The sequence below is a fragment of the Mytilinidion resinicola genome (genome assembly GCF_010093595.1).
Source record: "Mytilinidion resinicola strain CBS 304.34 unplaced genomic scaffold BDZ99scaffold_14, whole genome shotgun sequence".
Classification (NCBI taxonomy): Eukaryota; Fungi; Ascomycota; class Dothideomycetes; order Mytilinidiales; family Mytilinidiaceae; genus Mytilinidion; species Mytilinidion resinicola.
Window position 1 is genome coordinate 45,083 of NW_022985450.1, and position 25,545 is coordinate 70,627.

Genomic DNA, 25,545 nt, shown 5'->3' on the forward strand with positions numbered 1-25,545 from the left:
GGGCAAGGTCGAGGTCGATTCCAAGGACACTATGGGTCAGACGCCGCTGTCGTGGGCGGCGGAGAACGGGCACGAGGCGGTGGTCGAGCTGCTGCAACCAAACACCAGATAGTTGATCTTACTGAAGCTCCACCCCACCCACCTCCTTACTATTTGATTTCCTCATATACTTTGTGATATAGAGGTAGAATATGCTAGAACATAGCGTTGCTTAGAAACGCTTGAGGCATCTTAGAAATTCGAGCTTTGAAATTCTAGCTTTGAAATTCTAGCTTTGAAATACACCTTTGCTAAGAATTTGATCTGCTAAGAAATCAACCTAAGAGCTTAGAGTAAGAGTATGTTAAAACTCGTATCTCGCCTTTATAGTAGTAAATCTTCGAGCATCTTCTAATCAGCTGCCTTATAGAAACACGTCTTAAAGTTTTGCTACAGCGAAGCTTCGAACATCTTATCAGCTAACTTATAGAAACACGTGTTGAAGTTCTGCTACTTAAACGTTAGCAGATATAGACAAACGCATCTGTTACGCTAGCAGGGAGGACGGCCGACCCGCTCTGGCCATATTGTAGGCTTGTGAGGTGGCGATTCTGTAGGTGTTCTCAGATAGTTGAGTTGGTTGACTGGAGGCATGGCCAAGTTGAATTGCAAGGCTGGGGCTGAGGTTGGCCCGCTTGCCAAGACCCTGCACAGCCACAGGGTCAACAGCCACTTTAAGTAAATTACACCCAGATGATTGATTATGTGAGGCAGGGTTGTTCTCCACTAGCCCGGATTGGTGATCGCTTCTATTGGACGTACCAACCTGCGTGGCGACCTTGCATGAATTTGCGCGCCACAGCAGACACTAGGCTGATGATGACTTCTCAGCATCGTAGGGAGGTTCTGATGCTCGGATAAAACCCTGTTATCAGTATTTAGAGTGGTAAGAGCTTTATAGTGGTTCTGTGGAGAAAGAAGTCTATTATGCTATGAAAGAAGGCTCTCTACAAATTAGGCTTAAAGGCGAGGATGCGAACGTAATTTTTAGGTGAGAGGGGTCCTGGATGTTTAGGAATAGCCACAGTACACAACTTTTACAGAACTATTGCAGATACCGACGTGTGCACGGAGTGTGAGTTGCTTAAAGTCAAAGTACCCCTTATATTTCTCGGCACGGTGGGTTTCTCGGCACGCAGGGATGGACGTTATCGACTTTTTGGAAGGCTTGAAGCTCACATTGGAGCATCTGAAGTCGTATGTCGATGGAAACACCACGGATAGCCGCGCATCCAGCATATCCGACCAGATCGAGAAGATCAAGACTCCCTTCAAAGCCTTTCAAGAGACTGTGGAGAAGTATGAGAAATCTTTGGGCGAGGCGTCAACTAGAGGACGGTTTGAGAGGGTGTCGACAACGATCAAATGGGCATTGAAAGAGATTTCGGGAGATGTTGAGAAACTAAAAGTGGCTATCATGCAACCAATACAGATTATCAATACTCTTCTTTCCCTTCAACTCTTGTAAGTTGGTTTTACCAAAGTTCTTTGCATTATCTCTGAGGTTTGAAGATCATTCCATGAAACTTACGAAAAGAAGGGATGTGCTCGGGAAGCTTCCGGAGCAGCTTCTGAATCCTACACAATGTGGACAGTTGATTGCAGCTATACATCTTGCAGAAATACCCGCAGAATTGGGCCAAAGGATATTTGCTTTGAGGCAAGTGGCCATCGACCAGCATTCAGAGTCTCAAGCATCGCATGAATTACAAATTCAAGAGCTGGAAGGGCTAAAAGCCTCATTTTCATCTTTCGAAGTCAACATGAAAAATGCTATGGATGCAAATACTGTAATCCTCGATGGCAGAGCTCAGAGAACCCTGGAAACTCTGGAGCAGATCATCCAGAAGCTCCCTCAGTGTCTCACATCGAATCAACTGGAGAGTTTGATCCAAGAGCAACAAATGACGATTATGGAGATGCGAGAGACACTTGAGAACAGATTGACCGCCTCTACTGTGGCTTCTTCCGCCGAAGAGTCGACATCAACATGAGTAAATGGCGCTTTTGTTGTGAATGCTTGCCACTGGGCTGCCATGATGTTTTCATCTATCGCAACAGGTGTTGCCGAGAGTTGTATTGCGGCAAAACCTGTGCAAAGGCTCAAGGATCACGGCCATGTTCCTCCCCAGTATCATCACACGAACTCCTGGAGCATTCCCGAAACTTCAAGTCGACGAGACCAGAAGCCTTTGGTGCCCCCAACGGCTCCCAATCACCTTATGATGGACGCCGCCTTCGACCCCATTATCCGCAATAGCGCGCTATGCTGTCTGTCGGAAAGCACCACTGGAGGCGGCGACATCGAGCGCCTCCTCTACTACTGCTGTCAATGCGGTGGTGGCCCAAATAGCTCCCCAGGCTGTCCCTTATGTGGTCACAAGCCCACTATCAGCTTGGGCCTCAGCGTCTTTGTTGATCTTTGGGATAAAGATGGGCTATTAATGAGGAACAACAAGACCAACGACATACCGCCAGTTCTGTGGTTTGTGCCACTAGACAACACAGTAGTAATCAGGGATGTGCTCGAGTACAACGTTCGTGTATATCTTGGCCACAATGCGACACTTCTGGGCCAAACACTTGATGGGGCAAAGGACCTGAGTACAGACAGATATGGTTCTAGTATCCGCCGTGGACGGATAGGCCCTTTTCCGTACATCAGCCTCGAAAATGATAGTCCATCTTACAGGCCCGTCTCTGGGTTCTGGGTCAAAGCATCAGCTGCCCCGACGCTAGACCTGGTCAAAGATTCGCTAAGCGATACCAAGACATGGTATCGGGAGTAGAGACAATATAAAAGTATGAGAAACGTTTCCAACCTATTGATTGGAAAGGCTGATGCTGACGTCGGAAAGATCAACACCAGAAATCGTTGAAATACCAAGATTCAGAAACATATCGTCGCAGATGTCGTACGCACGCTGCGACAACCAAGAAAGAAGAACCCACAGTTACAAACACCAGGGATTTCATTACTATGAGAATCCAGGACAAAGACATCCGCTACGACGTCCTAGTCGAATGTCTGAAGCTGTGGTTCGGGGGTCACGATTACTCAGTATCCGCTATCGCGCCTGTAAGCTAGATTGCTCCTACATGTCCAAGTCTTGCTAATATTGTCACAGTCAAGAGATGAGCACTACGAAATGAAACTTCTAGAAAGATTGCTCCCCGTAAGTACACAAATCAAATTGGAACTTTACAGAAAAGCTTGCTCACCGACGCGGTTACAGGAGCACATAGAGATTCTGAAATCTTACTCACACCAAAAGACTCAGAGTGAAAAGAAATACTAGGAAAAGTTCGGAGTGAGGGTCTCGTAACAGCACCATCGGCCCTCAGCTACTTCGCGCCCATGGACCTTCCAACCTACGCCCTCCCCCTCTCGCCACCGACCCACCGCCACCTACCCGCACCCGCATACCCCACCGATCACGGGACCTCTCCCCCTCTCCCCTCCCACCTCCTCTCCTCTCCTCGCATTGCAGCCGAGGCGCAGCCGAAACCTTCCCACCACACTAGCAGTAGCCAAATCGCGGGGAAGTGGGATGTGGGACACCACCACGCTATTTTAGCTTGCAGTGCTAGCGGACACCGTAGCGGAGTTCCCGGCGGGGGATCTGGTGATCAGCGGACGGGCCGATTGGGGGAGATTTCAGCGCTGGGGTCATTGGATAAGAGACATTTGCTGCTGGATGGTGGGAGGGGACGGAGGGTTGGTGTTTACGTGATAGATAAGAGGAGGGGATTAGGGCTTGAGCGTTATGAGATGGGAGGAGAGGGGATTGAGGTCTGATTCGTGAGAGTTGGAGCGAGGAGAGGTGGAAGAGAGGCGTGAAAGGCCCGACTACCGTAATTTCGGTAGGCGAATGAGGTGCAGTAATTCGTGAGGAGAGCTAGTGCTCACAATTCGATGGTCGATGCGTCTATGCCTCTTTCCATGGTGTTTGCGAGGCTCAGGTTGGGTGAGACGCCACGATGGGAGCAAACTTTGGCAGGGGGCGGGGGTATCCTTACGGGGTGAGGGATTAATGTATTAAAAGCTGGGAGATGGGCGGGCTATCAATTGAGAGAAGGTGTTTCGCATGGGAAAGTTTAAAAGACGGTAGGAAGCTTGGTGAATGTAGTCGATGCTCACGTGCTTACCGGCACTATTCGCGGACGAGTTGTTGTTGTTTGCTACAGGCACAGGTGCCTAGAGGTACATTCTTATACATATGCACCTCAATGGTAGTCGCGCATATTGATTGACGAGGTGCATAAAGGTATGTTGCCTGATACTGCCTAGGCGACAAGGTTCTCTTATGATAAGAGGCTCACATGCCTTCTAGGCAGTCTTACTGAAACAGTCCGCCAGCTGTTCACGTGAGACAACACTGCCAGTATTTCTGAAAGCTCGTGTTAACACGTGAGGTGTCAGCAGTCCCTCAAACCACGAATAGCCTTTCCAAGCCTATAGCGCCACGCTCTAGGCCCTCCAAACATGCGCCAAACGAGGCGAAGTGGAGATCTCCCGCTGGTAGGATGCGCGGGATTTGGGTGGATAGGCATGTGCTATTCCAAGGTTGGCAAGGAAGCGGGGCTGCTGTATTGGAAATGCAGGATGGAAAGATTGGCGTGTCACAATGTTGAGGTTTTGCATATGCGACGCAAGCTGGGAGTGCGTGCAGCTGTGTGTCCTTTTGCGATGGGTATGCGTAATCGGGGAATGCCGGGTGGGTGTGATGGTGAGGGGCGGTGGAGATGCTGATGGTTGTCCTGGTAGACTAGCGGTCTTAAGGCAGTATGGCCGATGGAGAACCATGGCTCTGATTTGCTAATTTTACCTCTGGTGGAGTTTGACTGGTTCAAATGTTACGCAGGTAACTAAAAGAAATGGATACTTACGTGATCCACGTTTGTAACGTATGTCTCAATTGGAACGTCAGCTGAAAAGATGGGTTCAGTATCACACACCGTCAAACATAAATGGCAAATACTACACGTGTGGGGCAGAACCGGTTCAGCTCTGGCTAAAGATGGTTGAAGAAATGGCAACGGCAGCGGCTGCAGTTCCCTTCGAGGAATTGACGTATAGCCGTTGACCAGCGGGCAGACGTTGCGCAGGGAAGGGGAGCGCTTCACGCTGAGCGAAGAACCACGGGAGACGCGTCGAGGTATCAGGGGACCTGGTGCGGGGTTTCGGAAAGGCGGCCAGCTCCTGCGGTGTCGGTCCATCACGGAAGAGGCGTGGTGCCGGGGCCATGCCCGGAGGCTGTGATTGATCGTACCCGTAGCGCCCTGAGCTCTGGGAAGGTCTGCAGATGGTGTTGAGAGTCGAGCATCAGGGGCTCCCGCGTGGATCAATGTCATATGTCATGCCTGCAAGTCCTGGGAGTCGTGCAGCCCGGCGCTTGCATACGGGAAGCCCGAGTCTAAGAGCATTCGGTGCTCTTCTGTATTCGGGCTTAGTTTGTGGTTCGAGAGCGATCGTCGACCTCGTGCTGACTCTAAGTAAATACGTGGCGCAAGTATACCCGATCTATCCAGGTACAACTAACGCGATTGATACTGACAGAACAGCCGAGATAATGCACGAGACCACAAGGGTAATTGCCATGCCTTCAACTCAATCTGCCAAGCGCCAATATCTCTCGGGTGCAGAAAATGGCGCGGGTGAAAAAGATGGTGGATGCAAAATAGCTTTAAAAAGACAGCCGTCTGTGCAAGCGAGCTGGCTACGCAATAAGACGGCGCTTGAGTACGAGGTTGGAAGATAGTGTCGTCGTGCACCCCGGTTCCGATGTCATGCGTGAGGGTTTCAGGCGTGACGATTGATAAATTCTCCCATTTGAAGCGGTGATTGGCTCTCGTGGAGGTAGTAAATCGTCCCAAGCCCCGATTTTCTCTTTTAAGTTGGTCCAATTGGGACCGTGCCACCAATGACTGCTCCTCGAGTAAGTGCCGAGTTGATGTGAATGCTGTGTGTCTTGCGGGTGTCCTGTGGTCGACGAACACGGAGGAACTACTCCGTCTTTCGACACGGAAAGCGTGGTGTGGTGGAGTCCCTAGACAATGCGAATGAGGTGATGGGACCCGAGACCGAGGCTGCAGCTGAGACAGGAGAGGGTTCGGTGCGCAGTCTGGCGTTCTGTGATACCCTCAACCCATTTTCAAGGTCTGATTCGTGAGGGCGTTCTGAGACACAAGCTTACAAGGGCGTGGTACCAGAGCTGACTGAAAAACAAGAGCGTGGATGGTTCGGAGAGTAGTGCCTCGAGTCAGTGCCGTCGAGTGGCGAACATGCCTGATGAGAACGCAAGATCTGAGATTGGATCGGGGAAGGCACGAGGAAGCGCCATGGCGGGCAACAGGAATCTCGGCACAGGAAGTGGGCAGAGGTGCCTACAGTACAACGGAGAGGGCGCGTCGGACATTCCTTTGGGCGGGGATGTGTGAGGGAGAGCGTGACGGAGTGACTTTGAGGGTTGAGTTTGTGACACGAGAGGTTAGATATGGCGGCCTGAGTGGTGGGCTCAGCGTGACGGTGTGCCTCTGCTGGTGGCCCACGACGGCAGGATAGCTTGCCAGATTTGGCGGAGTGATGTCCGGGGAGCACCACGCTGGTGCCGTGAGCGGCGGGAGATCATCCGGCGTCGTCTTTCCCAGCAGCGCGGCCGCTTCGGGTGCACACAGCACCCAGCGCTCAGCGGACCGGCGAGGGCGAGCAGCGGAGGGCGGAGGGGCAAAGACTGAGGCCGCGTTGCGTGGATCCACGTGGCGGCGGAGTGAAGGCTACGATGGAGGCATCGAATGACACGCAGCAGCTCTCCCACACCTCAGACCGATGATGCGGTCCATCACCATTTCCGCAGTGCCCGCCGCCCATTGGCCGTGCGACGGCACCTGCAGCCGGGGGGCTGGCGAGCGATGGGCCGACGGGCACAAACGTCGGAGGGCCAAAAGAAAGCATCGCCCGTGTGATGAGATGCGTCCACGTGCAGCGGCGGCGCAGAGAGCGACAGGGCTGGCCGTCTTGGAGTCAAGCTGCGGCTCTCGCTGCGCTGTCGGGCGCGGCTTGGGGGTACCTCTGCGCAGTTTGATAGCACCACAGCATTGAGGCCCCGTTGTGTCGCCATCGCCAGGGCGTGATTGGCACTTCGCGCAGGCGGCCGCCTAATCTTCGTATCTGACCAAGCAGCGGCATCGCAGCGGTTGCAGAGGGTCCCAGGTACGGAATCCTCGAGCCCTGCCGCTCACCGTTCAGCAAGGAGTGAGGTTGAGTGAATGCATGGCCGATCGCTGCGCGCGAGGGCCCAAACCGCCGCCTGGGCCTCGCGGTTCCCGCTTTTCCCCTCTGGCGTCCCCGAGCGCCAGATCGCCAGCACCAGCGAAGTCAATCCAGGCGAGCTTGTGCGCCCTGGGGCCTGTGGCGACGTATCGTGAAGCTCCTGACAGCGCCAGGCGGGCGAAGCTCGACGACGGCCACCCGCAACAGGCCGCGAGCCCCGGCTGTTCGCACCTGGTGGCCGCGAGCGACTTGCCGGCGCAGTGAGGCAGTGCTGATTCGCTGCCGGGGACGACATTGCCAGACGTCCGGGATTCTTAGCGGGCTGCAGTGGCGGACGGACACTGTGCGATTGGCGCGCGGAGAGCCAGCCTTGAGGTACCGGCAGGGCTCTGCTGCATGGCCCCAAAAGCTCCCGGGATGCAAACGGGCCCGAACTGCACGCGTGCCTTCGCTGTTTCGAAAGTAATGCCGCTTGCCCTCAGCCTGAACAGCCTCTGATTGCCCGAACTTAAATGCGCTGATATGCCGGCGGCGGTGCTGATAGGCCCGGCGCGGACACTTTCGAGGCCAGGGAATCGAGTGGTGATGTGCCGGAGAGGTGGTGGTGATGGGCGACGAACCATCACGTGCCTCCCTGACGCCTCAACACCACATCGGGCGTTGAATACCTGCCATACCGCATTGGTCAGCAGGCTAGGCTCAGGATTCGCAAACCAGACCCAGGGTGTTCGTCGACGGCGCCGTCAAGCCACGGGCACAGGCCCCCCACCTCGCGGCAGACCTGCTTCAGCTGTCCAGCTCCACGCTGATACTGGCGCCCGGGGCCCACGGATCGCAGCGCACTCCCTGTGGCGCGAGAGGGAACACCCATGCCTCACAGTCGCGGCGTCGTCGTGGTCGCATGAAAGAGGCCCGTTCGATCATGGCAACGCGCACGCAGCGCGCTCTCGAGACAATGGGCCCTCCGCCAGGCGCGCGCAGAGTGGTGGAGGCCCCACAGGCTGAGGCCACCGTCACGCTAGATGCTGCTATCGCTGCACCAGAGTCCGTCGACTGTGCGACCCTTGGCGGGCGCTGCTATCAGACAGACGCGCGCAGGGAAGCTCCGATGGGCTGTGGGCGCGGTGGTCGCAAGTCACCACTCACCCTCTCCCGTACCCCCAGGTCTCTCCCTCCTTTTGCCCCGTTCCCTCTGCCACAGCACCCACACAGTCCCATTGCTGCCACCCCCTCCCGCGCTGAGCCGTCTGCCCCTCGCCGCGCGCTGCATGGGCTTATCATTGGCTTGAGCTCCTCAGCTTTCCGACAGCTGGCGCGAATTGTGGCCGCGACGACACCACCCACCGCCCTCTCCATCCCATTGGACTTCGCCGTTTTTTCGAGCGCGGGCCAGTGACCGGCGTCCTGGACAGGGCCGAGCGGCTAGCGGCGTCGCCAATCCCAAGTTCCCAGAGTGCCAGAGATCAGAGCCATCAGAGCCACCTTATCCGCCCGCGCGACCCTCACGCCCATACCATATCAGCCCGCCTGCATCCTCAACCACCGCTGCACACCTCCCGCGGACAGCCTCCCCGCCGCGATCACCCGTCTCTCCCGCTCCATCCCTCGTACATCCTCATCCAGGCCCCCTCTGTGCGCTGCATTCGTCTGTCCGACTGCTGCGGTTTGTTGGGCTGGCGTGGTGCGCATCCGTCGTTGACTTTGCGCCATCCTCCACCCAGCTGCGTTGCGGCCTCAGCACCATTCACGAATTGACGACCCCCGCCGCTCTAGAATCGCGCACCTCGCCCTCGCCCTCGACAGAAGCTCCGCCAGCCGCCGCATCGAGCACCAGCTTCTTCGGCACATCTCGCCGCCCACGCCTCGAACGGCGCCGCCAGCCTCTTTGTCTCAGGCTCGCCCGTGACAGAAAACGGCCACGCAGAAAACGGCAGCGCCAGAACAAAGGGAAGCATGGCCGGTGGGCCGAGTCCCAGCAGCACTAGCCCCTCCAACTTGTCCAACAGCAGCCCGTTCCTCCACGGCTCCTTCAGCTCTACATCCTCCTCGCCGCCCAAGCACCCGTACTCCTCGCAGACCAAGATGGCCGCCGACGCGTATCCCGGATCGCATGGCTACAGCCTGCCCACGCCCATTGGAGACAGACGCGCGCTCGACAAGAACGGCATGTCGCTGCTATCCTTCAGTGAAGTCGAATCAAGCCCGGACTCGAAGGGCCCGCCCGCGATTTTCCTGCGCAAGTTGCCGAGCAGCAGCGATCGCGAGGCCGTGCGCAACATTCTGCTTTTCTCGCAAGACATGATCGACTGCGAGCTCGTCCCGTCGTCAAAGCCCGAGGACAAGGGCTTCGCCTCCGCTGTGGCCAGATTTCGCTCTATCGAGGGCGCCAAGGAAGCCAGAAATCTGTTGAACGGAAAGCGCAACGCCTCCAACGATGCCAATATCATTGTCGAACTGATCCAGGACGGCCTCCCAGGAACGATCGGGTCCAGGAGGAATACCGTGGACAGCAACTCAGGCCGCCAAGGATCCGTTTCCGCCGCGTCTGGCATCTCCTCCAACGGCCAGAGTGCACGCCAATCGTCGCGATACAACGGCACATTCCAGCACATGGAGAAGATGTCCCCGCCAAACGGAACCCCAGGTCTTGGCAACGGCGAGTTCCCCGTGCAAAATCTGTTTTCGCCCACGTCCCCCGTGAGCACGTCCTTCAATCATCGCAATCTCGGCAAGTCGGTCATCAACGATGAGGCCGATGATGAATCAGATGGTCTCCTCCAAGAGACCATCGGGTTTGCTACCGGCAGCCAGCAGTCACAGGCGGCCATACCTCGTCGAACCACCAATCCATCTATCCCAGTCTCTCGTTTCTCGGCCCTTTCACTCAACACTAATGGCACTAACGGCATGGCTTCACCGCCTCTGCCCAACTACTCTTCTCCCCGATCGGGCGCACCCGTTCAGTCACCAAGCACGACGCTTTCGGCAATGTCGCCTCATACGACTCCGTCTTCCTTGAATAATCTTGGACCTAATGCCAGCTATCAGCAATTTTCTCAGCATTTCCCTAGACACAACTATCCACCCGTTAATCCAGCGGACCAGAATCCTCCGTGTAACACTCTTTACGTCGGCAACCTACCTATCGACACTTCTGAAGATGAGCTAAAGGCGATGTTCTCCAAGCAACGTGGATATAAAAGACTGTGTTTCCGCACCAAGCAAAACGGACCTATGTGTTTCGTCGAGTTCGAGGATATCTCATTTGCGACCAAGGCTCTCAACGAACTTTACGGCCACCCACTGCATAACAGTGTCAAAGGCGGGATTCGCCTCAGCTTCTCCAAGAACCCTCTCGGTGTTAGGACTGGTCAACCCAGCAGCATGGGATGTGCTACCCCACTCCAGCAATCCTCCGTGATGCCCGGGTTTGGCGGAAATGGTGGCAGCCTAACGCCTGGCTTCACTACTGCTACTGGCCCACCCCCAGGACTCTCCGTCCCACCCGGACTCCAGACAGCCTCATCTGTGCATGCCAATGGAACATCGAACTTCGGAATGTTTTCGAGCGGGGGCTTTGGAGTCAACCATAACGACATGGCCAGCCCGATTAGAGCCCATACGCAGCCAATGGGTGGACTTGCGACTAGTGTCGCAGGTAGCGCTTTTGGCGGTATGGGCGGTAGGTTTCCGACCTACATGATGGGAGGCTGAACGTACGACGACATAGAAGCTTATGATGACCTAGAAGCTTATGACGCCGTGACGCCTGACGATGCTACGTAGGAGTTTTGGGGAGCATTCGCCCGTCTCAGTGCGCATCGTCTTTTTCTGTCCGTACACTGTTGCGTTATATTCTGTCATTCCAATCATTGCGTGGTGTCTTGTTTTGGGTTTGAGGGGTTCTTTTATCCTTTTCGTTTCTTGTTCTGGCACGGGCATGGGTAATGGCGTGAAACTCCATCGAAGACACTGCGTCTTTTCGGGGGTGGGCTCCGTTTCAAGCATACAGCGATGATTCCCCCTTGCGCGTTTTTTAGTCTAGGGCTTTTATTATTTGCAGGGAGCTGGGCGCATTCCGGTGTCAAACTTCGCCCCCGTCTCCTTTCTCCACCAGTTAGGAGCATCCTTTGGGTTGCATTTGCCTGTCGTTTCACTGTTTGGTGTCTTTTCGAAGGACAGGAAAAGTGTCTGGTGCTCGCAAGGGATTTTGTGCACATGGGAACTAAAGGATATGGAGGAATTTTGTGTTGGAATTCGGGGAACACGCCGCTTTTTGAATAAGGTGTTTTCCATCATTAGTTCGTTTTTTTCCGCTTTCTACTTCGACTTTGGCCGGCATTGGCTGGCTTTTTCAGCACGCACTTCTCGTAGCAGGTTTTCTATCCACTTTGGGTCAGTTCATCTGCGACGGAGTTTGTTTCATTCCAATCGGCTTTTGCACACATGGTATGGCGCTAGTAACATCGCGATATAAGTGCATGGCTGGATCGAATTCTAGGCTGAACAGACGTTCTCGTCATGTTCTTCGGTTGCATGGCGGTCGCTTATCTTCTGGTTTCGTTCTAATCTATTCAACGTCTAAGGGGAATAGGACTTTGCACTTGTTCAACGGGGGAATACTAGAGTCGCATCATACCACTGAGGGGGTGTCTGGAGTATGGTGCGATGGTCCTGTCCTTACAGCATTTGGTTGTTCCTTTGGCATTTACTGGATTTTACAATTTTCTCTCATGAGGGAGACGTGGGTCTTGTAGTAACAGCCTGCTAGCATTCAATTAGGGGGACATAGAAAACAATCATGTGCAAGGCTTCAGAGAAGCAAACTCTTGCATCTGAATTGAGTAACGTGGATTTTCCGTCTTACAAGTAATTAGCTATAGTCTCATTCCTACAAGCTTTCTCTCCAGATTTAAATGAACTCTTACTAAAGCCACTCTGACCCTCCATGTACACAATAACCTACAGCATCAATAGACCCACTGAATCAACCCATGGACGTGTCATGATGTTGCAAAGGTGTCACTGCTCCAAGTTCTGGGTACTCGTTCAGGATGTCGTTTCATGAAGAATCAACCTTGATTTACACCAGCCTGTGCAAATATGGCTCGACATCTACGCTAACAGCTACAATGAGTGTTTGGTTGACGTTGGCTGATCAGCGGAGACAAGCACGTGATCCTGATTTTGTCCTTGGCACACAGCCAACTTACGAAACTTCCATCCCAAAATCTACATCAGCCTCAACCCACCCTTCCATCAACTCAACCGCCCACGCTTCTTGCCTGGCTCAATTGCCATTGTACGCATTAAACACGCCCATGCGGTAACATACTCATCAATCTCCAAGATGCCGCCCCGGTTACGTCCCCGTATCTCTCTCCTCCCATCCGGTCCTACCCCTACCTCCCGCCCGCAATGCCTCCTCCGCCCGTCTCCATCACATCGCCATTTCTCGCAAACAACGCCACATTATGAGAAGGCAACGCGCATGCGGCGGAACATGTACAAGTGGATCAATGGCCCGGGAAAGGTGTTTCTCGAGCCCCTTCCCGGCTCCACAAACTATATGAGCGCGTACGACAAGGATGGGAACCTCCTCCGTGCTCGGAAAGGAGGCGACGAGGAAAGCACACCCGGCTCGGAAGAGGCGAAGGCGCTAGAGGAGGGCAAGCAGGCTGAAGACGGCTCGGAGAAACCCAAGTCGTCGGAAGAGGAGCTGGAGAACCTTGATGAAGCGGCTGTCGCGAAGAAGGAGGAGGATGCTAAGAAAGAGCAGATCGCGAAGAGTATTCCGCCTGAGGGCAAGCAGGATTTGCAACCGTTCCCGCTGAACGCACAGTTTGTTAGCCAGCCGGTGCTGAGCGAGGAGCTGCGCGAGGCGATCTGGAAGAGGGTCATGAAGGATGGTGTGAGCTTGCCGACTGTCAGTGTGGAGTTTGGGGTTAGTAATGAGAGAGTTGGTGCGGTGGTGAGGCTGATGCAGATGGAGAAGGAGTGGGTTGCGAAGGTATGTTCTCGATCATTTTTCTCTTCCTTCCACGACACAATGCAATGATGAGACACAAAATTATTCGATTAGTCTTGAAGACACATACATGGTTAACAATTTTTTGCTATGCTCTTTCTGAACCGCATTCATATTTTCAACTCTATCTATCGACTCACAGGGAGGAATTATCGCTAATGCTTGAGAATCTATAGGGCAAAAAACTTGTCAGACCATACGCCGAGGCCGTTATGGCCATGCTACCTAAGACTCCTTACGTGGCCAAAGGAGAGAATAAACGCCCCGTCAATCACGAATCCATCAACGACCTCATCGTTCACCCGGCCACAAAACAACAGCTCTTCGTACCCGTCTCCGAGTCTCGGCACTTCACACGTGAAGACGCGGCAAAGGCGTTCCACCACACACTCCTGTCCGCCGACGACCGTATTCCGCATCCGGAACTTGTCGTTTCGGAGCGAGAAGCGCAGCTCGGGCTGTCAAACTCGGAGAGAGTTGCGGCAGCGAGTGCGCGTATGCTGGTAGAGAGGCAGCGGAAGGCAGAGAAGGAAGCGAAGAGGAAGGAGTGGGAGGCGAAGACGATTATGAGGGTGCCGGGGAGGAGATGGGATTTCGTGTTCCAGGATATAAGTGTAGAGAGTGTGGGCAAAGATGGGAGGAGCGAGAAGGGTGTTGGTTGGAGATACGGAATACCACATGAAGACAGGAAGAGGGGACAAGTCAAGATTCCTACGAAGGTCGATGGATAGGTGGTGTATCATATTAGCAGTAACGGTCTGGGCCAGAACATTTCTGGCGGGCAGGTAGCGATTGTTGTATATCCTGTAGGATTGTATCATATCGGCAGAAACTGCCTTGTATCCATTTGGTTCTGCGGTTCTTGTATTGTACGATTGATTCTCCTGCTGAACGCGAAGGCTATTCGAGGAAGCCGCATCTTGATTAGCAAGCCCACATCTTATATTCGTCGTACGGCCAATCCCCCGTGGAGGCCGCGCAGGTTTCGTCCCCCATGACCCAGCAACTATTGTCCAGCTGGGCGCCTATCCACTCGCTTTTGATATACACTTAGGTTGCATTGAAGCAGCCCTTTCCCTCTAATATGTACAGTACCTTGACGTCCCAATGTGGGGCAATCCATTAACGGTACTGCATTTTCTGGCCGCCCCTCTTCTCCAGCTTTTGTGACCTTTTGCTAGCCCCTCCCTGGGGAACACCCGCACTGTCTGTCATGCCCGCCATTCCACCCTTTGCGCCCATGAATGTCGTATACGCCAGCCAGCCGGAGTAGAGCGGGATGACAACCTGTCTGGAATCAGCTTCCTGTCCTCAAATTACAACCATGTCGTGCAAGTACTCACCCACCACCACCACGCCCAGTCCCCCAATACGGCCACCAGGATAGTGCACCCATACGTCCAGTAGAGCACATCCCACATCCACTCCGTCAACCCCTTCGCCTCGAGGTCATCGCCGCTCTTTTTCAGCTCCTTGCGTTCCCCGGCTGCTCCAGAGACGTAGGTAGGGCGCCCAATGCGCTCGAATTGGAATTGGATGAAAGCCGCGGGCAGCCAGAGGAGGAGGTAGGTGATGAAGGAGTTCCGCGTGAAGGAGGCGCGGAACAGGATGAGGCGCACGAGCAGATAGAAGGCGTGAACGGCGAGAGAGACGGAGAGGGTGCGGTTGAGGATTTGGGTGTTGCGCGCGGCGAGGGTTTTGGCAGCTTTTTGGGCCATGATGGCGGCGTTGAGGGGTGGCTGATGGGATGTGAAGGCCCGCTGTCAGTTGCGGTGGGACACTGCTCCATGTATTTTCTTGGACGTGGTTTTCTGCCACCGCCTACGGCAGCAGGGCGTTACCACAACAATAGATGGCGCGAGCCTTCAACTCCAGCTAGACACCACGGCGCCTGCTCTCGACTCCGACACGACAGACATGCCCGCCAGCTGCAGCACTCCGACGCTCTGCAGTCCCCAGTGCTGAGAGACCCCCCAGCTTCGACTTTCTGCGCGGCTTGGCAATTAGCTTTGTCGAGCGTCCTCTCCACGCCGGGAGCGTCTATCCTCCAGCACCACCGTCAAGAGCCCCGTCCCCTGTCTCGCCCTGGGCTTGGAGAACCGCATTCATGCACCGTACCAGCGGACCGCTCTCTTCTTACCACGGTTTCGCCTTCTCTCAGGCATCGCGCCAACACTATTCACCAAGCTATAGCGCCGTCTAGGTGAAGTCCGCCACTCTCTCACGAGACCCGGCTGCCCACACGTCGACCGCGACGCCGGTAGCTCGTCAGAAGGACCTCACCTCTGCTGCTGGCCTTCCGATCTCTTTCTCACCAGCCAGCTCCTGGCTTCGATCCAGCTACAGCACCACAACAATGCCGCCCTCCAACACCAGCATCGCAGCCCAGCTGCGCCAGCTGATCTACTACCACCTGGACAACGATCTCCTTGACAACGCCCTCTTCCTCGCCGGCCGCCTTCACGGACTAGAACCACGCAGCCCCGAGGCAGCGCATCTGCTTGCTCTTTGCCACCTGCGCCTGGGCCGCTACAAGGGCGCCTACGACTACGCCCGCGACAAAGGCCTGCGGGGCTCGCACCTGGGATGTGCCTATGTCTTGGCGCAAGCCTGTCTGGGGCTAGAGCGGCATGCAGACGGCATAGCGGCTCTGGAACGCGCGCGGGGCCTTTGGGGTGGACGGAATCATTGGAGTAAGTGCGGCTTCAGCACAAGAAAAGGCGGATGTGGGTCGCGCAATCGCATACTGACATATGCACAGACAAACATTCCGAGACCTCGAGACGACATTTGCCAGATGCGGCGGCTGTGAATTGCCTGCTGGGTAAGCTTTGCAGAGCGCAGGGCGACATGAAGAAGGCGGTGGATTGCTACGTCGAGGCGCTGAAGCTGAATCCCTTCATGTGGGATGCGTACCTTGATCTGTGCGATACTGGTATGTGCCGTCCTTCCCGCAATTATGCGTGGTCTTCTTCACCGTTTTGTTCAAACTTCTGACGATCTAGGCGCTGCGGTGCGGCCTTCCAACATCTTCAAGATGACGCCAGAGATGCTTGCGTTTCTTTCTCACTCAGCAACGAATGGAAATGGAAACGGCTCTCCCCCACAAATACCACCCAATGAACCACCCCCCGCTCGAACGCAGTATGTTGCGACGCCCATGGGGAACGACCCCTTCAACCCTTCAATCCGCACCGGAAATGACATCGGACTCAATCTGGGCGGCTCTAATTTATTATCAAAACTCAACGGAAACGTTGTCACTAATGGAAATGGAAACGGCTCTCATTACCCGGATCTCGAAACCCCTACCTCTAATGGACAGAATTACGATGACGATGTGTTAATGGGCGATGTCGGCGGAGGACCTGTCATCAACATTCCCGGGAATGAACCGCCGCAGGCTCCGTTACGACGGCAGAGGACGATACAGCAGTTTGCCTCGGACCCGGGCATGGAGGCGCCGAAGATGAAATCGATTACCACGAGACACAGGTTAAAACCTGGGTCAGACGATGCAGGTTCAAGGGATGCTACGGAGATTCCGAGACCAATTGGACAGACTAATCATAAGAGGACGATTTCAGGACATTCGGCAATGCATTCGAATCAGTCTGCAACACAGTCGAACTCTGCGTTGTCACTTGATCCTACTGCGGCGCCTCAACGGAGAAGTGTCCGGTTGTTCAATCAGATCAAGGAGATCAAGCCGTCGAGTATGAGATCGGGTTCATCTGCGGCAGGACGAGATCTGGAATCAAAGGAGAGGAGAGAGCTGAGAAAAGCAAAGGCCACGGGTACCAAGGGTCGAACTGGGCCGACTTCTACGGTTGGAAGAGTTGTCAGTGGGAACCGGAAACCGGTCGAGCTCACGGATCATAACATGAAGGATTCAAGACCTGCGAGTGTGAACGCTGGAGCGTTTCCACCCAAAATAGCCCCAATACCGCCTCCGTTGGACTCCGGCCGAGAACGAGACCAAGAAGTACTGCAATGGCTGTTGGACCTCCTCTCAAAACTTGGAACCGGGTACTACCACATGAGCCGCTACCAATGTCAATCCGCGCTCGCCGCCTTCCTCTCCGTCCCGTCGACTCAACGCGAAACCCCATGGGTCCTCGCGCAAATTGGCAAAGCCCACTACGAGCGCTCTGCCTACACCGAGGCCGAAGAAGTCTTTGCTCGCATCAAGAAGATCGCGCCCTCGCGCATGGACGACATGGAAGTATACTCCAACGTCCTCTGGCAGCTGAAGAAAGAGACCGATCTCGCCTACCTCTCCCACGAGCTCATCGAACAGGACCGCCTCTCCCCACAAGCCTGGTGCGCAATCGGTAATTCATTCTCGCTCCAGCGCCAGCACGACGAAGCTATCAAGTGCTTCAAGCGCTCCACACAGCTGGATCCGCGGTTCGCGTACGCGTTTACGCTGCAGGGACACGAGCACGTTGCAAATGAGGAGTTCGACAAAGCGCTCTTTGCGTACCGGAGTGCAGTGAGCGCGGACGCGCGGCATTATAACGGCTGGTATGGCTTAGGACAGGTGTTTGAGAAGATGGGCAAGTACGAGATCGCGGAGAAGCATTACCGGGCGGCGAGCCAGATTAACCCGACGAATGCCCTGCTGGCGGTTCGGATTGGTGCTGTAAGTCTTTTTTTTTCTTTTTGCGCATTCCGCCTTTCTACATTTTCCCATCTATTTTGGCTCTTCGCATCACGTACTTTCCCATAAAGTCGGCTTTTCGAGATTTGAGAAACGTTACTAATAAAAACGCAATCAGGTCCTCGACCGCCTCCGCAAAACCGACCTCGCCCTCCTGCAGTACACGCACGCATGCGACCTCGACCCGCGCTCGAACCTCGCGCGCTTCCGCAAAGCACAGGCGCTCATGAAGCTGCGGCATCCGCGGGAGGCGCTGGCTGAGCTAACGATCCTGAAGGATCTGGCGCCGGATGACGCGAATGTGCATTTTATGCTGGGCAGGCTGCATAAGATGCTGCGGGATAAGCAGACGGCGATTCGCCATTTCACGATTGCGCTGAATCTGGATCCGAAGGCGGCGGGGCTGATTAAGGAGGCGATGGAGGGGCTGGATGAGGAGGGGAGCGAGTGGAGTGAGGGGGAACGGTGATGATGATGATGGCGGGGAGATGGGGGAAGGGGACGGGAGGGGGATGATTAAGTGTGCCCTTCAAGTGTGGAGCGCTTTGAGCGAACGGCTTAGGCTTTATTCTTATGAGTATGGGATGCGCATGAGGTTTTTTTTTTGGCGAGCGTGCGTGCGTGCGTGGCGTGTTTTCTTGTTCTGAGATTTTTTGGTTCCGTTGCATTCGTGGGTTGCATTGGTTGGCGTTTTTTCGGAATTCTGGATTACCTGCCCCCTTCTTGGATCGGTGATTGTTTCCTGGGGAAGGAAAAAAGTGGGTAGCTATGAGTGGAGTGGCTAGTTGGGTTGGGAGATGAGGGCACGGCAGTAGGCACAGGGGAAGCTGTATATTAGGTAGTGCGAAGGATGTGAGATCTTGCCTTTGCGTGTGTCTGTGCTTTTGGTGTTGGGATGAGTGATGTCGCGATGGATCAGGTAGGGTAGAAGGGGGGCGGGAAGGGCATCAGGTGAGTTTCTAAGACACGTGATTGAGCAATTTGGCGCTGATCAGGGACTAGGATTTCTATCGTATAAAAGGCAGCGAGGTGGCTGGGTTTCTGGACAGCAGAGGTTTGGAAGTGGGTTCGATAACTTAATCAACCACGAATCATGGAGTCGGGGTGGGGGCGTAAAATACAACATGGGAGACCACAATGGCTCTGGGGTCTTGGATGGCGCTGTATAATGGCACGAGAAGCGGTGCATGGTTCGGTGGGAGGGGAGGCGTGTGTGCAAACCATGGAGACCGATTTTGCCATGGAGTTGGGTGGGAGGTCGTGTGCAACAGACGACAACGATAATAGCGATGGAGTGGGAATGATGGGGAGGTGGTGGTGGTGGTGGTGAGCAGCATGCTAAAGAGATGATGAATGGGCGCATGAGATCAAAATGCACTGTGAGTTGATGGAAGTATTGGTTGAGAGTAGTGCTAATTCATACGGGCGTTTAGGGGGAGCATGCAAAGGAGACGGTCATCACGGTCGCGCGGTGAGTGCACCCAAGGTCCTCCCCCATTTGGCGGTAACCTCCACCTTGTTCAGCACGCTCCCGATTCTCTCCCATCGGCACGCCAGCCAACCGGATTTTACTCCATTGCGAGGTTGGTTTGTACCGGTTCACACATGCAATGTTTCGACACACTGTTTTTAACCTGCACCGATTTCCTGGCCACTGAAGAGCGGTTATGGGACTTCTCCAGCGTAGTTTTATATCGAAAGGAAGCACGGGCATAAGGAGCCGATCCGAAGTCAGGTGATGTAGTGGATATATCGTCGAGACGCTATTCATGTACGTAACTCCCAGCCCAGAAATATGCAGTGTACCTGCAGCCTGATTGTTGAGTTCCTCTATCGCACTCTTCAACTTTTCTAGGTTAGCGCTGGCTAAGTGAGGTTGTAGGAATAGTGCTATTTCTTCACGCTGGCTTGGATATATCGATGAACATAGTAACGTGCGTCCTTTGCCACGATCGGATGCATGTGGCGGATGACAACCCGCGTCCCGGCCTCCATCTACATGCTGCCATAATACCTCCATAAACTAATCTAAAGAGGATGTTTGGACAAGTCAAGCGATCTCGTCCTTACAGATCCTCCCAGCCTCCAGTCAGTAGTGTACGCTCTCTGCTCGACCTCCGTCACGGATGCACGTGGTGGAAGCGTGCTCCTATTGTGGCAGGCACGGATGCGTGTGGCGGATGCACGCTACTATGCGGGTAAAGCGACCACAAGGACCCCAGGGGCGATGAAGTGAGTGTTGGACGTATAGTTCAACCCGACTCGTGACATTAGTGAACACTGAATAGAGGAGATCCTTCTTCAGTGTGCCTCTAGAAGATAGCTTTGAAGCGAGAAAGAGGAGCTCGCTCTGTTAGAGCTTTACACTTGTGGGTGAATGAAATCCTTCCAACAGACCTCCAGCTTCTTGCCACTGTCAGAAATGAATCCGGGGCAGTCACGGTATAGACGTTCGCTGGCACACCGGTGCTGCGTTCAGTTGCAATCATGGCAGTTCATGTGGTTCATTTCTTTTTGCCATTTTTGTGTACCCCAAAGGAACTGATTCGAGTCCGAGGTGGCGCATTCTCTTTTACCTTTTTGCATTTCGAAATCTATGACTACAGTTTCGAGGCTGCGTTCACTAGATCTTCGTTAGCCACTCCATCTCGCCACTCTCTCTATGCGCAAGGTATCCGCTTTAGACAAGATGGTTTTTCGCATAATCGCATTCTTTACTCGAGTATTTTACACCCCCCGCTAAGGAAGTGACTAGCAACGAGTCTTAGTGAAATGAATTAGCTTGAACGCAGAAAGCCTTTCAAGACTTCAGCGCGGCTCGTGTCGTCAGTGTCATCTCACCGGGAGAAGAAGTTCTTTCAAACCACCTCTGGACAATGGCTTCGGAACGAGCAAGAGAAGCTCGCTCGACGATCTCTCAAGTTCAACTGTTTCTAAGTTCTGCGTTCAGTTCGAAGAGCGTACCGAGGGGATGCATACTGAAGTCCTCCCGATTGTTGAAACTAGCTCGAGCATTGTCTAGCTAGGTTCTAACCTAAGAGAATCAGGCCTAGTGTGGCGACGTATCAGTATCTGTATAGTCCCAGAGCCCACCATCTTCTCTTCAATCAATCAATCGATCATACCTTTCAACACCGATGACGGCAGACGGAAGTAAACGAGTTATTGAAACACCTCTATATCCGAGTCCAGGCCTTCCAACTTCAGCATCGCCAGCGAGGTGGCTACTAGATATCGGCTACGTCAGCTGCCATCGTCCCACTCCATCACCGGTTCAGAGCAGTACAACATAAAGGTTCGAAGTATTCTGAAAGGTCTAGGTCCGGATGTAAATACATGGAAAAGTCTATCTGAAAAGCCCGTTCGAGCTGATCTTATTGTCATAGGAAGAAGTCGCGGTATTGAGCTCGACTAAGTCCTAGGAGGTGCATGCGATCCCAGTACTTAGTGTTACGCCCTGGGAATCTGCGTTCTCTAATTTTTGTTTGTGTATCTACAGTTTTGCCTACCAGCTGTAATAGTAATTTGCTAAAGATTCTGTATCTCTTACAGAAGTATCTGAACTAGACTTCTCGAGGACGTTTACGCGGTTTCGGAAACTTACCCTTAAGCTGACTTCTTAAAATCATCACAATACAACCAAAGAATCAATCACAAATGCTGTACCCATTTCTCAGGCGTTGGATGCTTTAGTTTCTTTTCTAGAAGACTTGACCACATCAAGCCGCTTCTAACAGCGTGGTCTGTGGATACTCACAAACTCGATAGCCAAAGCTCCAATTTTCCCTCTTTGAACCCTTTTTATCTACACCCTAAAACTTAACGCCCGCCGAGCCAATCTGAACAGACCAAACATTATCTGTGCTCGAGTTGCACTATGTACGGAGGTTGTATTATCGCTTCCTAAACATCTACATAGTAAGAAAATATAGGACCTAGGGGTTTGTAATAACTATCATCCAAGCTCCTTACTAAGGGTTGAATTCCTGCGAATTTACTACTTAATTTCGCACGACTTTACATGCGCTCGATGATATTACAGCGCTTGTATTATCACTCACGCTCCTCACTGAGGGTTAAGAACACTTACTTTGTCTCATCGCTGGCATCTGCGCCTCTTCACGTGACCCGAGATGGACGCCTGCATGTCCGCCCCCAAACCGTGAGGGGACCACATTGAACAGCAGCCTTCCCCACTTTCTCATGTCGAAGACTAGACATCACGGCGATGCAAGCTCCCTTTCCTAATCCGAAAACCAACTATGCCTTCAGACACAATATACGGGACTTTCGAACCCGGACCACCGCTGGGAGTTGTAGTCATCGAGCGAACCCGCCGTCAACGTAGAAGAAGCTGCAAAACAATCCTCCTATGGCTTTTCTTCAAGATTCTCATCGTGTTTGCGATAATAAGCACTTTCTTGTGGTACTTTGCTGCGTTTGCAGCAGAGCTTATTTGCTATACGAATAGCTTTAGTCCTCCTTTCCCGCTGCCACCAGCCCGCGACGACTTCAAGAACCAATCGTTCGCTGTTGGGTTCGACTTGACGGCTGGTTATGCGTAAGATCATCCTCGAGCAAGATCACGTTAGCGAAGTGCCGGATTTAGTAAGAGGCTGATAGCACCGCTGCGATTCTCTTCAATACCGGCACAACAGTAGACGTAGCCCGCGTCGAAGGCACACCCGAGTACAACAGCGTCCTCGCCCGCCTATCCCTCGAATCTTCAGCCCGCGCAACAACGTACGCGAAATCCATATCTACTCACTCCAACATGCTTACCTCTTCCCCCATCCCAGCCCCCCTTACTACAACTGCAACGCCCAGATCGCAGACCTGGGACGCCAATGGCTCCGATATTTCCGCAAACGCAGTGGCCATCCCGCATCTTCTGACGTCGCCGCTCTCGCCCACATCCTCACCCGCCTCAAAGATGAAACGAACACCGTTCTCGGCTCCCAGGGACCGCTAGAGCAAGCCTTCCTCACCATCCCACCCCTCCCCGGCCTCTACAACGAAGCCCTCCTCGACGCCGCCGACGCCGCCGGCGTCCAGCTGCTCACGCTGCCGCCCTACATCCACCGCTCCGGCGACCAGGCCCAGTACCCCGTCACCACCCTCAACGCCGCGTTCGCGGGGATGTGCCTAGGCCTCGAAAACCTCAACATCACCACCCCTTGCCCCCACGATGGCGATGAGGAGCCGTGGTCCGACGCCGTCTTCTCCGTCCTCCTCACCAACGCCGCGCTCGCGGCCCACGTCACCCCCCTGGCCTCCGCGCCGCACTACTACGCCGCGAAGGGGGTTGTGGATTTTGCCCTTGGGCTCGCGGCTTCGGCCGCCGTCGACGACGATGAGGCTTACTGGCGCTCTGTCCGTACCGCGCTGCGTCGGGCGCTGGGGTCGTACTACATCGGCGCCCGCCTTGGCCGCGTCGTGGTGTATGGCGAGGCGGCGCAGCACGACGTCTTCGACAAGATCCTGCGGGTAGAGGTGCTGGCGGCGCAGGAGAGCGCGGACCTGGGGAGGCGGCCCGTGTTTGTGCGGCGGGATCCGGTGTACGCCGGGGCCAGGGGCGCGGCGGTGTTTGCGGGGTATTGTGGGAGTCTGCCGGCGTGGGCGAGCTGTTTCCCGGACTTGAGGCCGTCGCCGCAGGGGTGGTAGGGGGTGGAGGTGGTTGGCCCTGGGATCGAGGGCTGGATTGGGGTGCGTGCTTGGACGACGTGTAGGGAACATCCAGTCTTATGATTTACGAGCCGCGAAGTTGCACGTGGATCTTGCGAATTGGCGGGTCGGCGACGATGCGTAGGAGAGCTCAGATTTGACCCTGAAATGTGTAAATCGGCCTTGCTATCTAGCGGGTATGTTAGCACGACTTCTCTAACATCGTTGGAGAATTGTAAGAAACAGGAGACGTCTTATCAATGACTGGAGCTTCTAAAGCGCTTTATCATCTAGAAGTGAGCACTTACTTACTATTCCCTGATTTCCTTCAATAGGTTCTCGAGAATCGTACTACGGAGTGGGTGTGCCGTTTAGATCATCCTGAGACCCCCCCTGGGCCACTGTTGAAGTTCGAGCGTTCCAGCAATCGAAAACCTACCAACCAATATGACCAGACCTCGAAGCCTTCGAGTGGTGTTAGCCAAACTCCCTTATAGGTCCTGTATACACAAAAGTCCATCTCTTGCTATCGCTTAAAGGAAGGTGATTCCACCCTCCCTCACCCTTCACCCTCTTCCCCATCCCCATCATCCCCGTCTCCCTTCCTCCAATAACACCACAGCCCCTCCAAACTCCCCAACCCCCCCTTCACCTCGAACTTCGGCACCACCGCTCCCTCTCTCCCCCTCAACCACTCCCTCGCCACCTCATTCGCTTCCTCCAAATACCCCTCCCCATCCCCATCCCCACCCCCATGCGTCAACGCCGTCATATCCCCCCGTATCAAATTCCCAATATACAACCTTGGATCGGTGCCGGGGAGAATAACAAGATTCAGAATCCGCCAATCCACAAACGGAACATAGAGGAACGAGCCGCGCGTGAGGTGAGATTTCGCGGTTGAGGACTTGACGGCGATGCCGAGCGTTTCGAGGAAGTGGTGGTCGAGGGGGGTGTAGAGGGGGTCTTGCGCAAACAGCTTAGTCTCCCCCGTCTTCTTAACTAAAAAAAGGATGTTAGTTGGGGGTTTTGGGCAGCCGATAGTTGGTGGGGGTAAGGAGATGTAAATACCCAGCTCCACCACATCCACAAACAGCACCAGCTGCCACAGCGCCCTGGCCCTGTTCTCCCAGTCTAAGCTGAAGCTCCCCGTCCCGAAGGCCACCGCGGATGTGATGCCCCACCCCGCATCCCCGTCCCCTTCGCCCTCTCCGCGTGCGTTGGCTAGGAGTTTCAGCAGCGCGGCGCGGCATTCGCACGCCCGCCACACGCGCTGCAGCTTCGCGAACTCCGCGGCGAGGTTTGCGACGGCCAGGCCCTCGACGACGCGCTGGGTGTTGAAGGTGCCCGGCCCGTTTGGTAGGGTCCGCGCCATGACGCTATCGTTGTACTCCCGCGGGGTGATTGCCCCGAGGCGCAGTTGCGCGAATGCGGTGGCTATATCTGCGTCGTTTCGGCGGGGTTGCGGATGCGAGGGGTCCTTGCGGCGCGCTGTCCCAGCTCTAGAGCTTGGGGACTTGTGGCTGTGCGAGTTGGGGCTTGGACTCGGCGATTTGTGGGTTATAACGCTCCACCCGTCGTCGAGCTCGACTTGGACGCGTTTGGAGGGCATTGGTGGTAGGCTTGGGCCATCCGGGTCTTTGCGGTGGGGATTGGGAGGAGAGGGTTCTCTGGGATCGATGTTTGGGAAAATCGTGAGGTTGGGCTGGGTTGGAGTTTGTATACTAGCAGTGTTAGTGTTGCATGTGGGGAGTATTTTGGAGGGGTCGGGTCGGATGGGAAATTTGAGGATCGCGAACTTCAAATTTCGCCCCTCCCCTCCACGGGAACGGGACGATGAAACCATGCACGTGTTTGCGGCACCCTGCATATCTTGAT

General features: G+C 54.5%; 12 protein-coding genes across 12 annotated transcripts in view; 8 read left to right on the forward strand and 4 right to left on the reverse strand.

Annotated features, from left to right (window-relative positions):
- The window catches only part of BDZ99DRAFT_510164 (purine and uridine phosphorylase), a gene marked incomplete at its 3' end in the record, with an annotated part of 4,588 nt that extends 4,476 nt beyond the window's left edge, over positions 1 to 112 (forward strand). The window contains exon 5 of the mRNA XM_033724456.1: positions 41 to 112. Coding sequence (XP_033574060.1) covers positions 41 to 112 — 72 coding nt within the window. The remainder of the gene's footprint in view (positions 1 to 40) is intronic.
- A 1,009-nt stretch (positions 113 to 1,121) lies between these two features.
- Positions 1,122 to 1,527, forward strand: BDZ99DRAFT_465029 (uncharacterized protein). Its single transcript, XM_033720452.1, has one exon. It carries the CDS (start codon positions 1,181 to 1,183, stop codon positions 1,505 to 1,507), a length of 327 nt encoding a protein of 108 aa, XP_033574061.1. The 5' UTR covers positions 1,122 to 1,180; the 3' UTR covers positions 1,508 to 1,527.
- A 551-nt stretch (positions 1,528 to 2,078) lies between these two features.
- Positions 2,079 to 3,338, forward strand: BDZ99DRAFT_522732 (uncharacterized protein; the record flags this gene model as incomplete). Its single annotated transcript, XM_033725721.1, has 5 exons — positions 2,079 to 2,824; positions 2,898 to 2,954; positions 3,007 to 3,118; positions 3,168 to 3,215; positions 3,276 to 3,338. The coding sequence occupies 5 exons, from the start codon at positions 2,079 to 2,081 to the stop codon at positions 3,336 to 3,338; spliced, it is 1,026 nt and encodes a 341-aa protein (XP_033574062.1).
- Positions 3,339 to 8,234: 4,896 nt separating this feature from the next.
- Positions 8,235 to 8,708, forward strand: BDZ99DRAFT_522733 (uncharacterized protein; the record flags this gene model as incomplete). Its single annotated transcript, XM_033725722.1, has 1 exon — positions 8,235 to 8,708. The coding sequence occupies one exon, from the start codon at positions 8,235 to 8,237 to the stop codon at positions 8,706 to 8,708; it is 474 nt and encodes a 157-aa protein (XP_033574063.1).
- Positions 8,709 to 8,987: 279 nt separating this feature from the next.
- BDZ99DRAFT_74246 (uncharacterized protein) lies at positions 8,988 to 11,123 on the forward strand. The gene has a single exon (XM_033728866.1). The coding sequence runs from the start codon at positions 9,266 to 9,268 to the stop codon at positions 11,024 to 11,026; it is 1,761 nt and encodes a 586-aa protein (XP_033574064.1). The 5' UTR covers positions 8,988 to 9,265; the 3' UTR covers positions 11,027 to 11,123.
- A 1,429-nt stretch (positions 11,124 to 12,552) lies between these two features.
- On the forward strand, positions 12,553 to 14,399 carry BDZ99DRAFT_465035 (uncharacterized protein). Its single transcript, XM_033720453.1, has 2 exons — positions 12,553 to 13,322; positions 13,517 to 14,399. Exons 1-2 carry the CDS (start codon positions 12,663 to 12,665, stop codon positions 14,069 to 14,071), a joined length of 1,215 nt encoding a protein of 404 aa, XP_033574065.1. The 5' UTR covers positions 12,553 to 12,662; the 3' UTR covers positions 14,072 to 14,399.
- Positions 14,060 to 15,095, reverse strand: BDZ99DRAFT_573001 (DUF788 domain protein). The gene is made up of 2 exons (XM_033728252.1): positions 14,684 to 15,095; positions 14,060 to 14,627 (listed from the first exon to the last, which is right to left on the reverse strand). Exons 1-2 carry the CDS (start codon positions 15,056 to 15,058, stop codon positions 14,463 to 14,465), a joined length of 540 nt encoding a protein of 179 aa, XP_033574066.1. The 5' UTR covers positions 15,059 to 15,095; the 3' UTR covers positions 14,060 to 14,462.
- A 601-nt stretch (positions 15,096 to 15,696) lies between these two features.
- Positions 15,697 to 18,472, forward strand: BDZ99DRAFT_510168 (TPR-like protein; the record flags this gene model as incomplete). Its single annotated transcript, XM_033724457.1, has 4 exons — positions 15,697 to 16,033; positions 16,102 to 16,275; positions 16,346 to 17,985; positions 18,122 to 18,472. 4 exons carry the CDS (start codon positions 15,697 to 15,699, stop codon positions 18,470 to 18,472), a joined length of 2,502 nt encoding a protein of 833 aa, XP_033574067.1.
- Positions 18,473 to 19,383: 911 nt separating this feature from the next.
- On the reverse strand, positions 19,384 to 20,257 carry BDZ99DRAFT_74283 (uncharacterized protein). The gene has a single exon (XM_033728867.1). It carries the CDS (start codon positions 20,021 to 20,023, stop codon positions 19,433 to 19,435), a length of 591 nt encoding a protein of 196 aa, XP_033574068.1. The 5' UTR covers positions 20,024 to 20,257; the 3' UTR covers positions 19,384 to 19,432.
- Positions 20,258 to 22,100: 1,843 nt separating this feature from the next.
- BDZ99DRAFT_74305 (uncharacterized protein) lies at positions 22,101 to 22,673 on the forward strand. The gene has a single exon (XM_033728869.1). The coding sequence runs from the start codon at positions 22,266 to 22,268 to the stop codon at positions 22,566 to 22,568; it is 303 nt and encodes a 100-aa protein (XP_033574069.1). The 5' UTR covers positions 22,101 to 22,265; the 3' UTR covers positions 22,569 to 22,673.
- Positions 22,674 to 23,061: 388 nt separating this feature from the next.
- On the reverse strand, positions 23,062 to 24,000 carry BDZ99DRAFT_74299 (uncharacterized protein). The gene is made up of 2 exons (XM_033728868.1): positions 23,976 to 24,000; positions 23,062 to 23,857 (listed from the first exon to the last, which is right to left on the reverse strand). The coding sequence occupies exon 2, from the start codon at positions 23,737 to 23,739 to the stop codon at positions 23,149 to 23,151; it is 591 nt and encodes a 196-aa protein (XP_033574070.1). The 5' UTR covers positions 23,740 to 23,857; positions 23,976 to 24,000; the 3' UTR covers positions 23,062 to 23,148.
- Positions 24,001 to 24,457: 457 nt separating this feature from the next.
- BDZ99DRAFT_500396 (uncharacterized protein) lies at positions 24,458 to 25,537 on the reverse strand (the record flags this gene model as incomplete). The annotated part of the gene is made up of 2 exons (XM_033723718.1): positions 24,458 to 24,669; positions 24,739 to 25,537. Coding segments are annotated over 2 exons (1,011 nt in total), but the record flags the coding sequence as incomplete, so codon positions are not given.
- Positions 25,538 to 25,545: the final 8 nt, after the last annotated feature.

Bases quoted from the DNA above. Each gene is read 5' to 3' on its own strand.
- BDZ99DRAFT_465029 (XM_033720452.1), top strand. From the start codon at position 1,181: ATGGACGTTATCGACTTTTTGGAAGGCTTGAAGCTCACATTGGAGCAT.
- BDZ99DRAFT_74246 (XM_033728866.1), top strand. From the start codon at position 9,266: ATGGCCGGTGGGCCGAGTCCCAGCAGCACTAGCCCCTCCAACTTGTCC.
- BDZ99DRAFT_465035 (XM_033720453.1), top strand. From the start codon at position 12,663: ATGCCGCCCCGGTTACGTCCCCGTATCTCTCTCCTCCCATCCGGTCCT. The intron at 13,323-13,516 runs GTATGTTCTCGA...GAGAATCTATAG, and splicing joins AGAAGGAGTGGGTTGCGAAG to GGCAAAAAACTTGTCAGACC.
- BDZ99DRAFT_573001 (XM_033728252.1), bottom strand. From the start codon at position 15,058: ATGGCCCAAAAAGCTGCCAAAACCCTCGCCGCGCGCAACACCCAAATC. The intron at 14,628-14,683 runs GTGAGTACTTGC...GATTCCAGACAG, and splicing joins ACTGGGCGTGGTGGTGGTGG to GTTGTCATCCCGCTCTACTC.
- BDZ99DRAFT_74283 (XM_033728867.1), bottom strand. From the start codon at position 20,023: ATGGAGGTATTATGGCAGCATGTAGATGGAGGCCGGGACGCGGGTTGT.
- BDZ99DRAFT_74305 (XM_033728869.1), top strand. From the start codon at position 22,266: ATGCCTTCAGACACAATATACGGGACTTTCGAACCCGGACCACCGCTG.
- BDZ99DRAFT_74299 (XM_033728868.1), bottom strand. From the start codon at position 23,739: ATGTTCCCTACACGTCGTCCAAGCACGCACCCCAATCCAGCCCTCGAT.